Genomic DNA, 13,309 nt, shown 5'->3' with positions numbered 1-13,309 from the left:
AGAATTAAATAAATTAAAAATTTTTTTTACCTCATCATTTCTCACCCCCCCCAAAAAAAAAAACTAAAAGTGAAAGTGTTAAAGTGAACTGAAAGATAAGAAAAGATAGGAAAATTCAAAGATGGAAGTGCTAATTATAAGATGAATACATTAATGAATCTACTCCTGGGGGATCTTTAAATTGATCAGATTATCCTGGAAAGCAATTTGTAATTACATGAATAATAAAAACTACTTTGTTATTTACACCTGCCAACTTAAAAAATAATTCATAACTACTAGAGTAGTTAGAACACATCTTTAACCAGAATGTGCCAATGATCACAGCCACCACATGAAGCTAAACACCCTGGGACAAACACTATCTTGGGAAAGACACCAATAATGGGAATCTCCACTGAACTATAGAACTTAGGGTCTATCTATACTTTAGAGAATATTTAATAGGAAGGACAACTGACTGGTTAAGTAAATGCTTAGAAAAAAGAATGTAGCCAGAAGCTAGAATACCTGGGAGCTACCTCAATATATAGGAAAATCCAAGAAGACAAAAAAGGTGCTTGAGATTTGATTATATCCACTAACCTCATCTAAAGTGATCAAGGGGTGCTGGAACGTTTTTATTCAGTGTGGGAAAAGGGAATTTCTTGAAAATGGGTTATTCGAAATAAAGCTCAGTTTGAGCTTTGAGAAAACAAGGTTGTTTATACTCTGATCCAGAAAACTCACTACAGAGACTACACCCAAAGGAGATTTGACAGCCTGGCCTATAAGCAGAAATATATTCAAAGTAATATTTATTACAACAAAATTGTATGCTGCATGTAAAGGTGACCTGTGTTCACATCTTGCCTCTGACCTAAATTATTACTCCAGTGATCTTGAGTAAATCACTTAACCTACCCATGTCTTCTGCCTTTCCTCATCTGCAAATTGAGAGGCTGAACTAGACCAGAAATACTTTTCCTCATCTGTAAGAGGAGGGAGTTGTACTAGATCAGAGATTCTTAACCATTTTTGTGTCACAGATGAAGTCTAGTGAAGAAACTCTTCTCAAGATAAGGTGCATTATTTTTTAAAAAGTTATAGATTAATGAAAAAGATTAGGTACACAATACACAATAAACAGAAGGAAATAACCAAATTAAATGCCTGATAAACCCAAAGTCTTTTGGGGTAAGAACTCAATATTTGACAAAAATTATTGTAGTTTGGCAGAAACTAAGTATTGACCAACATCTCATATCATAGGGTAAACTCTTTAAGTAAATTAAGGGAGCAAGGAAAATGTACCTGTCAGATCTATGGAAAAGGGAAGAGTTTGTGACCAAACAAGAGATAGATACAAGGGCTTGCAGAAAGTGAAAAAGATAATTTTTATTACATGAAATTAAAAAAACTTTTGTACAAGCAAAATAACGCAACCAAAACTAGAAGGAAAACAGGAAACAGAAAGATTTTTGTGTCAAGTTTATGATAACCCTCATTTCTCAAATATATAAGAACTAAGCCAAATTTATAAAAATAAGAACCATTCCTCGATTGATAAATGGTTAAAGGAATTTTGGTTAATAAATTCCCCAGTTGATAAATAGTCAATGGAACTAATAAAATGGTCAACAGGCAGTTTTCAGAATAAATTGAAACCATCAATTGTTGTTCAGTCGCTTTCAGTCAGGCCTGATTCTTTGTTACACCATTTCAGGTTTTCTTGGCAAAGATACTGGAGTGGTTTGCAGTTCCTTCTCCAGCTCATTTTACAGATGAAGAAACAGAGGCAAACAGTGTTAAGGGACATGCTCAGGGTTATACAGCCAGAGTCTGAGGCTAGATTTGAATTCAGAAAGAAAAGTCTTCCCAACTTCAGGCCTCAAACTCTACTACACCACCTAACTACCCAAAGCTATCATGAAAAAATGCTCTAAATCACTAATAATTAGAAAAATGAAAATTAACTCTTTTGTGCCACCTCACACCTATCAGAGTCGCTTCCATGATAGAAAAGGAAAATGATAAATACTGGAGGAAAAAACTTGGGATGTTAATGCACAGTTGGTAGACTTGTGAACTAGTCCAAGCATTTTGAGGAACAATTTGAGATTTACACTCAAAGAGCTATTAATTCTGTATGTAACATCATTACTAGGCCTATATTCCCAAGTAATCAAAGAAAAGGGAAAAGGACCTATTTGTACAAAAACATTTATAGCTGTTCTTTTTGTAGTGGCAAAGAAATGGAAATTGAGGAGATACTCATCACCTGAGCAATGGCTAAACAAGTTGTTATTGGATGACAAGCAGTTTGGTTTCGTAAAAATCTGTTAAGACTTATAAATGAATTCATGCAAAGGGAAGTAAGAAGAACCAGAAGAACACTGTACATTGTAACAGCAATAATGAAAAGATGAAACTATGAAAGACAGCCATTTTGATCAAGACTGATCCAAGACAATTCCCTAAGACACACAAAGAAAAATGCTATCCATCTCCAGAAATAGAACAGATAAACTCTAAATGCAGATTGAAGAATACTTTTTTACTTTATTTTTACTGTTTTATTTTGTGTTTTCTTTTGAAACATGCTTAATTCGGAAATGTTTTACATGATCTTATGTGTATAATAGAAATCAAACTGCTTGCCTTCTCAAGGAAGAAGAATGGTAAGAAGGAAGGAGAGAATTTGGAACTCAAAACTTTTATGAGATGAGTGTTTTAAAATTTTTTACATATACTTAGATGTTTAATGAAATAAATATTTTAATTCATAATTAATATTGTTGAAATTTAGTGAAAACTAAAGGTATAATTTTTTTTACATTCAAGTTCACAGACCCCCTAAAAACAATTTACAGTAATCAATGAACAATAAATTAAAATCCCTGAGCTCCCTTCCATCTTTAGGTCTAAGAACCTAAAAATGGGAAGACTTTGTATGAAAGGTAAGAAAAACAGAGCCAAGAAAATTATATTTATAGATATATATATGTGTATATATATATAAATGTAAATAAAAACATTAATAAACAAAATGCAATACTCAAATAAGCAATAAAATACAGGTCAAGTACACTAGTAAATGTTAGTACCCAATTGTTAAAGAGTTAAGCTTACATCATTCCTTTCTATTAACATTCAGTAACTACAAAACTCTAAAATGGCAGTTATTATTGTTCATAATCATGTTATTAGGCAGTTTGAGGGAACATATTTTGTGATGGATGGTTACTTTGGATATTTGTTGGGAAATATCTACTGAATCAAAACAAAATGCATCAAAAATATTAAAATGTAGTATGAGATTGGTGATTTTTATAAATTCTTATCAAACTCAAGAATTTTACAAATGAAAAAAGGAAAATCACAGAAATAACTGCAGTTGTTTATCTGTTAATTGGCTTTTATTTAAAACAGCATAATGTTCTGTACTAGCAGCAATGCAATGACCCAGGACAATTCTGAGGGATTTATGGAAAAGTACATGATTGGGGATGTAGACTCAAAACAACCACACCAATGCAACTATCAATAATATGGAAATAGGTCTTGATCGATGATGCATGTTAAAACCAGTGAAATGCCTGTCGGCTATGGGGGAGGTGGGTTGGGGGGATGAAGGGGAAAGTAAGAACATGAATCATGTAACCATGGAAAATTTTTCTATAAAATAAAATTTTAAAAAAAGGGGAAAAAATAAAAGAGCATAATATAGTAAAAATATAGCAGAGTAAAAATAAGGTCAGAAGACCTGGGTTCTAGTTCTGGTTCTTGATCTGATACTGGTTGTGAAGTCATTTCTCTCTGGGCCTTAGTTTCCTCCTATATAAAATAAAAGGCTAGACTAGATAATCTGTAATAATAAGATCTGAAGACAAAGGAATAAATTTTCCTTTTTTCCTTTCTGAACAAATATGAAGGGTAGCAAGCTTCAGACTTTGTTTTCACTCCCTTCCAAAAGCACTCTTCTTCATTTTCCTTTTCATAAATCTACTTTTATCTAGAATGTAAACCCATGGAACAAAGAAACTAGGCAGTATCCAGGTGCTGTTGCACAGCCTCCAGAGGGAAAGAGTTTTTGCCTACCTACATAATTTGGCTTCTTCTATGGCCTGGAGCAACTATCAAGGGTCAATGACTGATGTAAAAGCCACATAGCAAAGTAAATCAGTGATGGACCTGAAATTCTGCCTTGATGTTACATTTACTAACTATTCTAGCATGGACAAGATGGCTGAACAAATTGTAGTATCTGATGGTGATGGAATATTATTGTGCTGAAAGGAATAATGAACTGGAGCAATTCCATGTGAACTAGAAAGACCTCCAGGAATTGATGCAGAGCTAAAAGAGCAGAACCAGGAGAACAGGGTACACAGAGACTGCTACACTGTGGCACAATATAAGGTAATGGACTTCTCTACTAGTAGCAATGCAAATAAAATAGGACAATTCTGCAGGACTTATGAAAAAGAACACTATCCACATCCAAAGAACTATGGGAGTAGAAATGCAGAAGAAAAACATATGATTGATCACATGGTTCGGTGGGGATATGATGTTGACTTTAAATGATCACTCTATTGCAAATATTGATAATATGGAAATAGGTTTTGATAAATGATACATGTAAAACCCAGCGGAATTGCTGGTAGGCTCCTGGAGTGGGGAGGGAAAGAACATAAATCATGTAACCACGGGAAAAAAATTCTAAATTAAATAAAAAATAGTTTAAAAAGGCTCATTTTCCTCATCTGCAAAATGGGGATGATAAAATAATTACTGTGGTAACCTACCTCCCAAGATCATTTGAGAATCAAAGCGGTAATATACATATAGCACTTTGCAAGCTTTAAGGAGCAATAGGATAAGTAATTATTAAGCCTATTTCTCTTTCTCGGTGTACAGGGCTTTTACCTTTGCTTCGCAAGGGCCCCTCCTCCAGCTTCGATACCAGATGCTCGGCTAGGCATCCTCAGCTGGTATCCCCTTCTCGGACACTGCCCCCCACCACCACCAATTTCAGTGGTCATGTCAGTTCCAGGGGAAGCCCAGGCCTAACCTCAGCATCTCCCAACACCTTCTCATCTACTAAACAGATGTCCACCCTCAACCCGCCCACCCCGCCCCGAGCTCCACCTGTCAGGGGGAAAGGCAGGCCCCGCTGGGCTCAGAGCCGGGGCCAGGAGCCCCCACACAAGTGAGGTCCGCGTCCTCCCGCTAGGGCCTGGCGGGTAGCTAGCCCCTAGACCTCAGACAAATCCCAACATAGTCCTGTCACAGCCGCCTCCCCTCGGCAACCGCGAGCAGGCAGTCAGCCCTACGCTCCCTCCCAAGAGATGCCACTCACCATCCAGGGAGACAAATTGCCCCACAGCCGAGGAGCCGCCGCCGCTATTCTCCACGAACTGCACCTCAGACACGATGATGTTGTCCTCCAACACAGAGCCGCAACCCGTGCACACCGCATCGCCGCGGCCTGGGTCTAGTTCGATGTCTGTGCCGCCACAACCCCGACACACGCGGCCCGTCATCTTGACACCCACCGGGCCCTCAGCCACTCAAGCCCAGGTGGATCCCCCACTACCCACCAAACTAGGTAACTGCCTCTAGACCCGGGCCGCAGCCGAAGATCCGGAGCTCTTCCCAATCCTAAAAGCCAAGTCCCGTTTGGGCCTTTTTCTCCTCTCGCGATGCTGCCGGCGCCAAATGGTCCCGCCCCTCTGCCCTCTTCTCTCCTCCCCTCCCTTTCTCCTCTCGGGAGGCCGAAGGGCGGCCGCGAGGAATTGTGAACCGCCCTCAGAACCTTCGCCAACCGCCTGGGCCATTCTTTGCGTGAGGCCGTGCCCCAGGACGTTAGGGCCGGGAAGAAGAAGGGCCTCACCTAGGAGATAACAAAGTTCGTATCAGCTTTTGGGGACCTGGAATCCCCAGTGGGCGAAGTGAAGCGAAAAGCTTCATTGGCTTCGTTTTCTGCGTCCGTGGAGAGTGAAACCTAACTTGGAAAGGAAACCTGAGTTCCCACCTCCCCTTCAGCTCAGCCTTGTCACTTCTTCCTTCTCTTCTTTCCCTTCCAGTTCTGCTCAGATGTTCATCAAAGCTCGAAGCATCCCTGCCAGCTGCTGTAGAAACACACACACACACACACACACACACACACACACACACACACACACACACACACACAAATCAAAGCAGGCCTTGCCTTCGGAGAGCTTGTAGAACGTTCTGCTGTAGGATACAACACAGAGCCAGATAATCATTCAACAGGAGTATCAAGGAGATATCAACATGGAGAAGTTCTTCTAATGGGAATAACAGCATCTTTATGGAATTGTTCTGAGCACCATAGCCATATGACACTATCATGTAAAGCACCATATAAACAAGTTGTGGCATTTGCATGTATGTTGGAGTAGAATTTGGAGGTCTGCACCCCAAAGTCACTCTAATGAGCAGACAGGAGACTTGATAAGATGCTGGCAGAGAAAATGCAGCCTTTATTAGGAAGGATAGAGGATGGAGGTACTGCTCTGAGTGGTCCACTCAACAGCAATGTCCAAAGAAATACTAATAAAGTCAGAATTTATAGGAAATTAACACAGTGCTTTTCTTCAGTCACCCACCACCTCTGTGTGTATGTTATGTTTTCTTTAACTTGTCCTACTCTCCTTAAGTTTCCCAGCAGTCTGAAACTCATGGGAACATTTCTCAAGTTTGCAATTTCTAAGTTGAGTCAGAATTTAGACATGACCAAGGCCTTTCAGACTGAAAATTTGGGACAGGGAGTCAAGATTGTAGTCTAAGTTTAAGGACTTTTCCCATAGGAATCTTCCATCAGCATTACTCAGTTACTAGCCTCTTTTAACCTTTAAAATACTGACTGTCAGGGCTATTAATTAAAAAAGGAGAAAATAGTGGGGTTTGGCCACATTTGAAAAGTGTGAATTAAAGGTGTATATGTATATAAAGCTGCTTGGGGAGGGGTATTTCTCCACACTTCATAAGGAGAGATTGGTATCTCCCTTCTGAAGGGCACCTAACTTTCACTAATTTTCCATGGGAAGTTGCCAATCTATGATTACTAATACTAACTAATATATGCTGGAGAATAATGCATGATTTTAACCCATTCACATGTGATAAAATACTACTGTGCTATAAAAAAAATTGATGTAAATGGTTTATGAAAAATATTTGAATGGATGCAGAGTGAGAACTAGGAGAATAATTTACAGAATAATTACAGCAAAATCATGAAGATAATCATTTGTAAAAGGCTTAGGACTTCTGATTAACACAAAGACCCATCCCATTTACAAAGGATTGAAGATGATATATGGGAGGGGAGGGAGGTGAAGGGTCATTATGTGGCAAGAAAGGAGACAGAATACACATCTCTAGCCTCTTCTTATCACATCTTTCTACATGGGAGACTTTCATTCCTTGGGGAAAGTAGAAGATTAGAACTAGAAGATGCCAACTTTGCTCTCTTCAGAGAAAAGGAAGGGTGCCTGGGCTAGAAATATTTTCTGTATGCCCTTTGAGGGTCTGAATCCAGAATTCTAGGAGCTTTCATACCTGTAGGGCTTCTTTTTGCCACAGGTGATAGACATTTTTAATTCATTGTAGTCTTGGACATAGAAAGGTTCCAGTGACAGGACCTGTTTAACCATTTTGTGGACTTGATCATGTGATTATTGCTGTTTTTATATCCAGGAAAAGGAGCATTGACTGCCCAGGTCCTCAACAAAGAGGTCTGGGCAAAAAGCTAAAATGAAGGATATACAGTCACAAGTCAACAGTCCTGCAACACTTCTCTGCACAGAAGAATATTTACCCCCAAAGATAATCACAAATATACAAGCACATTCCTCCCCAAAACTGGAAGACATAACCTTCCTCCCCTGGACTACCTTGGACCAAAGGAAAGGAGATTAAGTTCACAGTTTAGCTCAGTTCCCACAGTGCAGAGGTCCAAGTCCACACATCCCTGGGGCTCAAGACCCAGGCCCCTGAACTTCTTAGGGTTTCATGCTAAAATAGTTGCTGCTATACCACTCTCCTGTAATCATGGCTCTACATGGTTCTAATTCCCAGTCTATAGGGATTATCTCTACTATCTGAAATGGAGGACAAAGCATACAAAGCATAAGACCCATTTTTTGGAAACAGGTAAAAAAGGGAGAGCAAGGGAAGAAAAAAATCCCTTCCCCATCTCAGGGATTCACTTAATGGGATTCAGGCTGGGAGTAGCAGGTAGTAACTACAGAAAAGATAAGAGAATGAAAAGTTTGGACAAATAATTTTTTTTAAAAGATACAGGCAGCCAGTCAAGAAGGATTCCTACATCCTCAGGGTAGGGATTTACTAGGTTCCATATTAGGCAAACTAGACATGCCTGAAAGCCAAATTATGGCCCTATCAATTTTTAGGTCTCTTTTTTGCTACTATGGGAGACTATGGCTAACAGTTCATTACTGGCCAAAGTATGTCCCACTAGGTTGTGGTCCCTGTGTTTTATCAGTTAGTAGCCCAGTCATTCCCTTTCAAAGTTTTAGGAGGGTAATTTATGGCCACCTTATTCCATTCAAATAACCAGCACAATGCCAGCTATCTAAATAGGGGCTATAACTCCAAGGGACAAAACACTAATCATCTAACCAATTGGTTACAAATTAGAGGGTTGTTTAAGTACTTTGGGGTAGTATTGTGGAAAAAACAGTCCAAAGTTTGTAGCAGGGATTAATTCCAAGAATGGGAGGCTCAAAACTATGGTTAATCTAGAAATATGAAAGAATTTTATTTAAAGAAGAGGTTTAAGGTGGCGAATTAGCCTAATCACTGATGGAAAAGTCTTGGTGCTAATGGAATTGACCTCAGGCTGATACAGTAGCCCTGGAGCTGACGAAATAACCCTAGGTGTAGATAAGGGTTTGCACATTTATTGAGGGTTTGGGGGCTTGTCACCTCCCATTCCAGGGAAATCCCCACCTTTTCCCAGAATAGGCCACCTCTAGGCATTACAGGAAGAAAACCTAGGAAGATGAGCATAGATGAGGAAGGTTCAAGTCCAGATAGAGTTGTACTTTTGGGTCTGGCATACATGAACTTAGGAACGCAAAAAAATGAAAAAGGGGGCCATGGGCAGGTTTGTGCATATGTTTCATGTTCCCTCCATTGTCCCACCTGCCATAATTTCTTAGTGTAAAAGATGTCTCACTACTCTTCTGGAATGCTCGCATTAATAGAGCACAGTAGATGACCAGTATAGGTGATTAATAATGCCTTACAGTTGAGGACTAAGGTATATACAGAACAATATGAGAAATTAATAATACACAATTGCACAAAACTAGTATACAGAACAGAATAATATAAAACCATTATGAGTGATTAATAATGCAGAATGGTTAACTGATTAATAATACAGATTTTGCAATTTATGCTTAATTAGTGCTAACAGTACAGATTTTGCAATTTATTCTTAACTGAGCTAACTGGTGAAAAATCCAAGATTTCAGAACATGAGGGTCCTGCTTCTATCACTACCCACATTCTATAACTGCCCATAACTGCCCACTTTCATCAGTAGGACAGTAGAGATGTACTTCCTTCCTTGCCAAGAGAAAGAAAATTAATTGATCCTAGTCCTGCTCTCTTAAGAGTCACTGAAAACAATGTATTTGCTAAATCTATTTTTACAATTACATACTACTCTAAGTCTTCAAAAGGAAGTGGTCAGGATATAGATTTGTCTTGGAAGGCAGTTCCAAAGGCAGTGTAGGAGGATAGCTGGATGTAACACGTCCTCCACAAAACCCATTGTTACAGTTGTTATGACTTATATTCTTGGGGTTTTAAATGCCCTGGAAATTCACCCTTCTGCTCTTTGCCTGGTCTTTGGCTGCCCTATCACATTCCAGTACTTCTTCATTTAGACAGAATTTGGAATATAGCTAACTAACAGTCATAAGAAAATATACATCCTAGAAGTTGCTTCAAGATGAAGTCCAACATTTTGGGGGCATCTCCTTTCCCTTACTGGTTAGAGTTTTTCCTATACTTTACCCTTCTTATGTTGTTGAAGGGAAGAAATGCCAATTCCCTCCTCATTTTGTTACTCCCATTCAGTAACTTATGGCATGACTCTTCCCAGTATACTGACTGAAGCCTTCACAGTTTGGAAATGAAAGAGAAGCTCCATATTTGGGTAGGCAGAAAGTAGCCAATAGTTTCCACATTTTCTGGAACTAAAGCCAGTTCATATTGACTACCATGAGTTAATTGTTAAATTTTTGGTATGAGCATTTGCACTTCTGAAAGCAGCAAATGTTACAAACCATTTTTATTGTTTTATGTAATATCTGGACTTGGGAGGCCAATAGATAAAATATCAATGATGCAGATTAAACCTAAAAGTATGCAATTTTTTTCTGGAAGCTGATTGTTAAACATTTACCTGCACACCTCATATATAAATCTCCCATAATTGGAATTCTCACACATGCAAGGCATAAAAGCATATCATTACCATAATATATTAACTGCCTCCTAAGAAATCAGCCACTTGTGGATAGAAGGATAATGTAGCCAAGATGACAGAGTAAAAGGAGCATTCTTGCCAAACTCTCTCAATAGTCTCCTCTAAACAACATTAAAATAACATATAAAATCATGGGGCAGCTGGGTAGCTCAGTGGAGTGAGAGTCAGGCCTAGAGACAGAAGGTCCTAGGTTCAAACCCGGCCTCAGCCACTTCCCAGCTGTGTGACCCTGGGCAAGTCACTTGACCCCCATTGCCAACCCTTACCAATCTTCCACCTATGAGACAATGCACCGAAGTACAAGGGTTTAAAAAAAATCATATTCTCAAGCAGCGATTTCAATAAAAAGGTTTAGACATTTTTCCTTCCCAGGACCATGTAGGAGGACAGGAGAGGTCTATGGCCTTGGGTTTGGAACTTGCTAGAGTACAATGCAACAGTAATACCAGTTCTGGGCCTTGTAGGTAGAGAGTAAAGCTTATCACAAGTGAGCAGGATGCCTACTGGACATGGGTTGCAAATTCAGGAAGGATAAGAGTTGTGGTCATGGGAGAGCAGGGGCTCAGCCTGGGTAAGAGCCCAAGTACAGGCCAGGACAGAAGTGACTACACCTTTCCTCAAATCACATAAGCTTAGAATCACCAAAAACATATAAACCTCCAGAACTATCTGTGAAAAGAGCAGGGCAAAAAAGCCTGAAGTTTGGGACATTTAACTCTCCAAACCATCACACAGGTAATCAGAGCCCAAATCTAACATAAAATACAAAGTCAAGATACAGACTTTAAAAATGAGCAAACTACAACAATAAAACAATGTTTTGTAAGATGGAGCCAAAGCAGTACTTAGGGGAAAATTTCTATTTTTAAATGTTTACATCAATAAAAGAAAAACAGCAGATCGATGAACTGGGCATCCAACTAAAAAAAAACTAGACAAAAAACAAATTCAAAATCCCTAATTAAACACCAAAACAGAAATCCTGAAAATTAAAGGAGAGATTAGTAAAATGGAAAGTTTTAAAAAGACTCAATAGGAGATGATTTTATGAAAAAATAAAATCATTGGTTAATATTTTTTTAAAAAGAAGAAAGTCAAATTATTGTCATCAAAAATGAATAAACTCGAACTGGGCAGCTTCTGGGTTAAGATGGTGGCCGAGTAAAAAGCAGCTGCTTGACCTCTCCAGACCCATTTATATAGGACTCCTCAAGAAGACATAAAAACAGAAATTGAAGGTATCAAAATAGGCAATGAGGAGACTAAGCTATCACTCTTTGCAGATGATATGATGGTCTACTTAAAAAATCCTAGAGAATCAACTAAGAGGCTAGTAGAAATAATCATCAACTTTAGCAAAGTGGCAGGATACAAAATAAATGCACATAAATCATCAGCATTTCTATATATTTCCAACACATCACAGCAGCAAGAGGTAGAAAGAGAAACACCATTTAAAATCACCCTAGACAATATAAAATACTTGGGAATCTATCTAACAAAACAAACACAGCAATTATACGAAAACAACTACAAAACACTTTCCAAACAAATAAAACTGGATCTCAACAATTGGAAAGCCATTAATTGTTCATGGGTAGGACGAGCTAACATAATAAAAATGAACATTCTACCCAAATTAATTTACCTACTTAGCGCCATACCTATCAAATTACCAAAAAACTTCTTTACTGAATTAGGAAAAACTATAACAAATTTCATTTGGAATAACAAAAGATCAAGAATATCAAGGGAAATAATGAAAAAAAATGTGAAGGAAGGGGGCCTAGCATTACCAGATATTAAACTATACTATAAAGCAGCAGTCATCAAAACAATATGGTACTGGCTAAGAGATAGAAGGGAGGATCAGTGGAATAGACTTGGGGTTAGTGATGTCAGAAAGACAGTGTATGATAAACCCAAAGAACCCAACTTTTGGGACATGAATCCACTATTTGACAAAAACTTCTGTGAAATATGGAAAACAATATGGGAAAGAATAGGTTTAGATCAACATCTTACCCCCTACACCAAGATAAATTCAGAATGGGTGAATGACCTGAATATAAAGAGGGAAACTATAAATAAGCTAAGTGAACACAAAATAGTATACCTATCAGATCTCTGGGAAAGGAAAGATTTTAAAACCAAGCAAGAGTTAGAGAAAATCACAAAATGTAAATTAAATGGTTTTGATTATATCAAGCTAAAAAGCTTTTGTACAAACAAAAACAATGTAGTCAAAATCAGAAGGGAAACAACAAATTGGGAAAAAATCTTTATAACAAAAAACTCTGACAGGGGTCTAATTACTCAAATATCCAAGGAGTTAAATCAATTGTATAAAAAATCAAGCCACTCCCCAATTGAAAAATGGGCAAGAGACATGAATAGGCAATTCTCAGTTAAAGAAATCAAAAGTATCAATAAGCACATGAGAAAGTATTCTAAATCTATAATAATTAGAGAAATGCAAATCAAAACAACTCTGAGGTATCACCTCACACCTAGCAGATTGGCTAAAATGAAAGAAGGGGAGAGTAATGAATGCTGGAGGGGATGTGGCAAAATTGGGGCATGAATGCATTGCTGGTGGAGTTGTGAAATGATCCCACCATTCTGGCTGGCAATTTGGAATTATGCTCAAAGGGCTATAAAAGAATGCCTGCCCTTTGATCCAGCCATACCATTGTTGGGTTTGTACCCCAAAGAGATCATAGATAAACAGACTTGTATGAAAATATTTATAGCTGCACTTTTTGTGGT

General features: G+C 38.3%; 1 protein-coding gene across 3 annotated transcripts in view; it reads right to left on the bottom strand.

Annotated features, from left to right (window-relative positions):
* Positions 1 to 5,614, bottom strand: part of BRF1 (BRF1 RNA polymerase III transcription initiation factor subunit) — a 195,085-nt gene extending 189,471 nt beyond the window's left edge. For all 3 annotated transcript variants that reach the window (XM_044664724.1, XM_044664725.1, XM_044664726.1), the window contains exon 1: positions 5,345 to 5,614. In XM_044664724.1, the coding sequence (XP_044520659.1) occupies positions 5,345 to 5,528 (184 nt within the window). In that variant the 5' untranslated portion in view covers positions 5,529 to 5,614. The remainder of the gene's footprint in view (positions 1 to 5,344) is intronic.
* Between the last annotated feature and the right edge of the window lie 7,695 nt (positions 5,615 to 13,309).

The sequence above is a fragment of the Gracilinanus agilis genome, chromosome 2 (assembly GCF_016433145.1).
Source record: "Gracilinanus agilis isolate LMUSP501 chromosome 2, AgileGrace, whole genome shotgun sequence".
Classification (NCBI taxonomy): Eukaryota; Metazoa; Chordata; class Mammalia; order Didelphimorphia; family Didelphidae; genus Gracilinanus; species Gracilinanus agilis.
The sequence above is the reverse complement of the archived record's forward strand: the minus strand, read 5'-3'. Positions and strand labels throughout refer to the sequence as shown.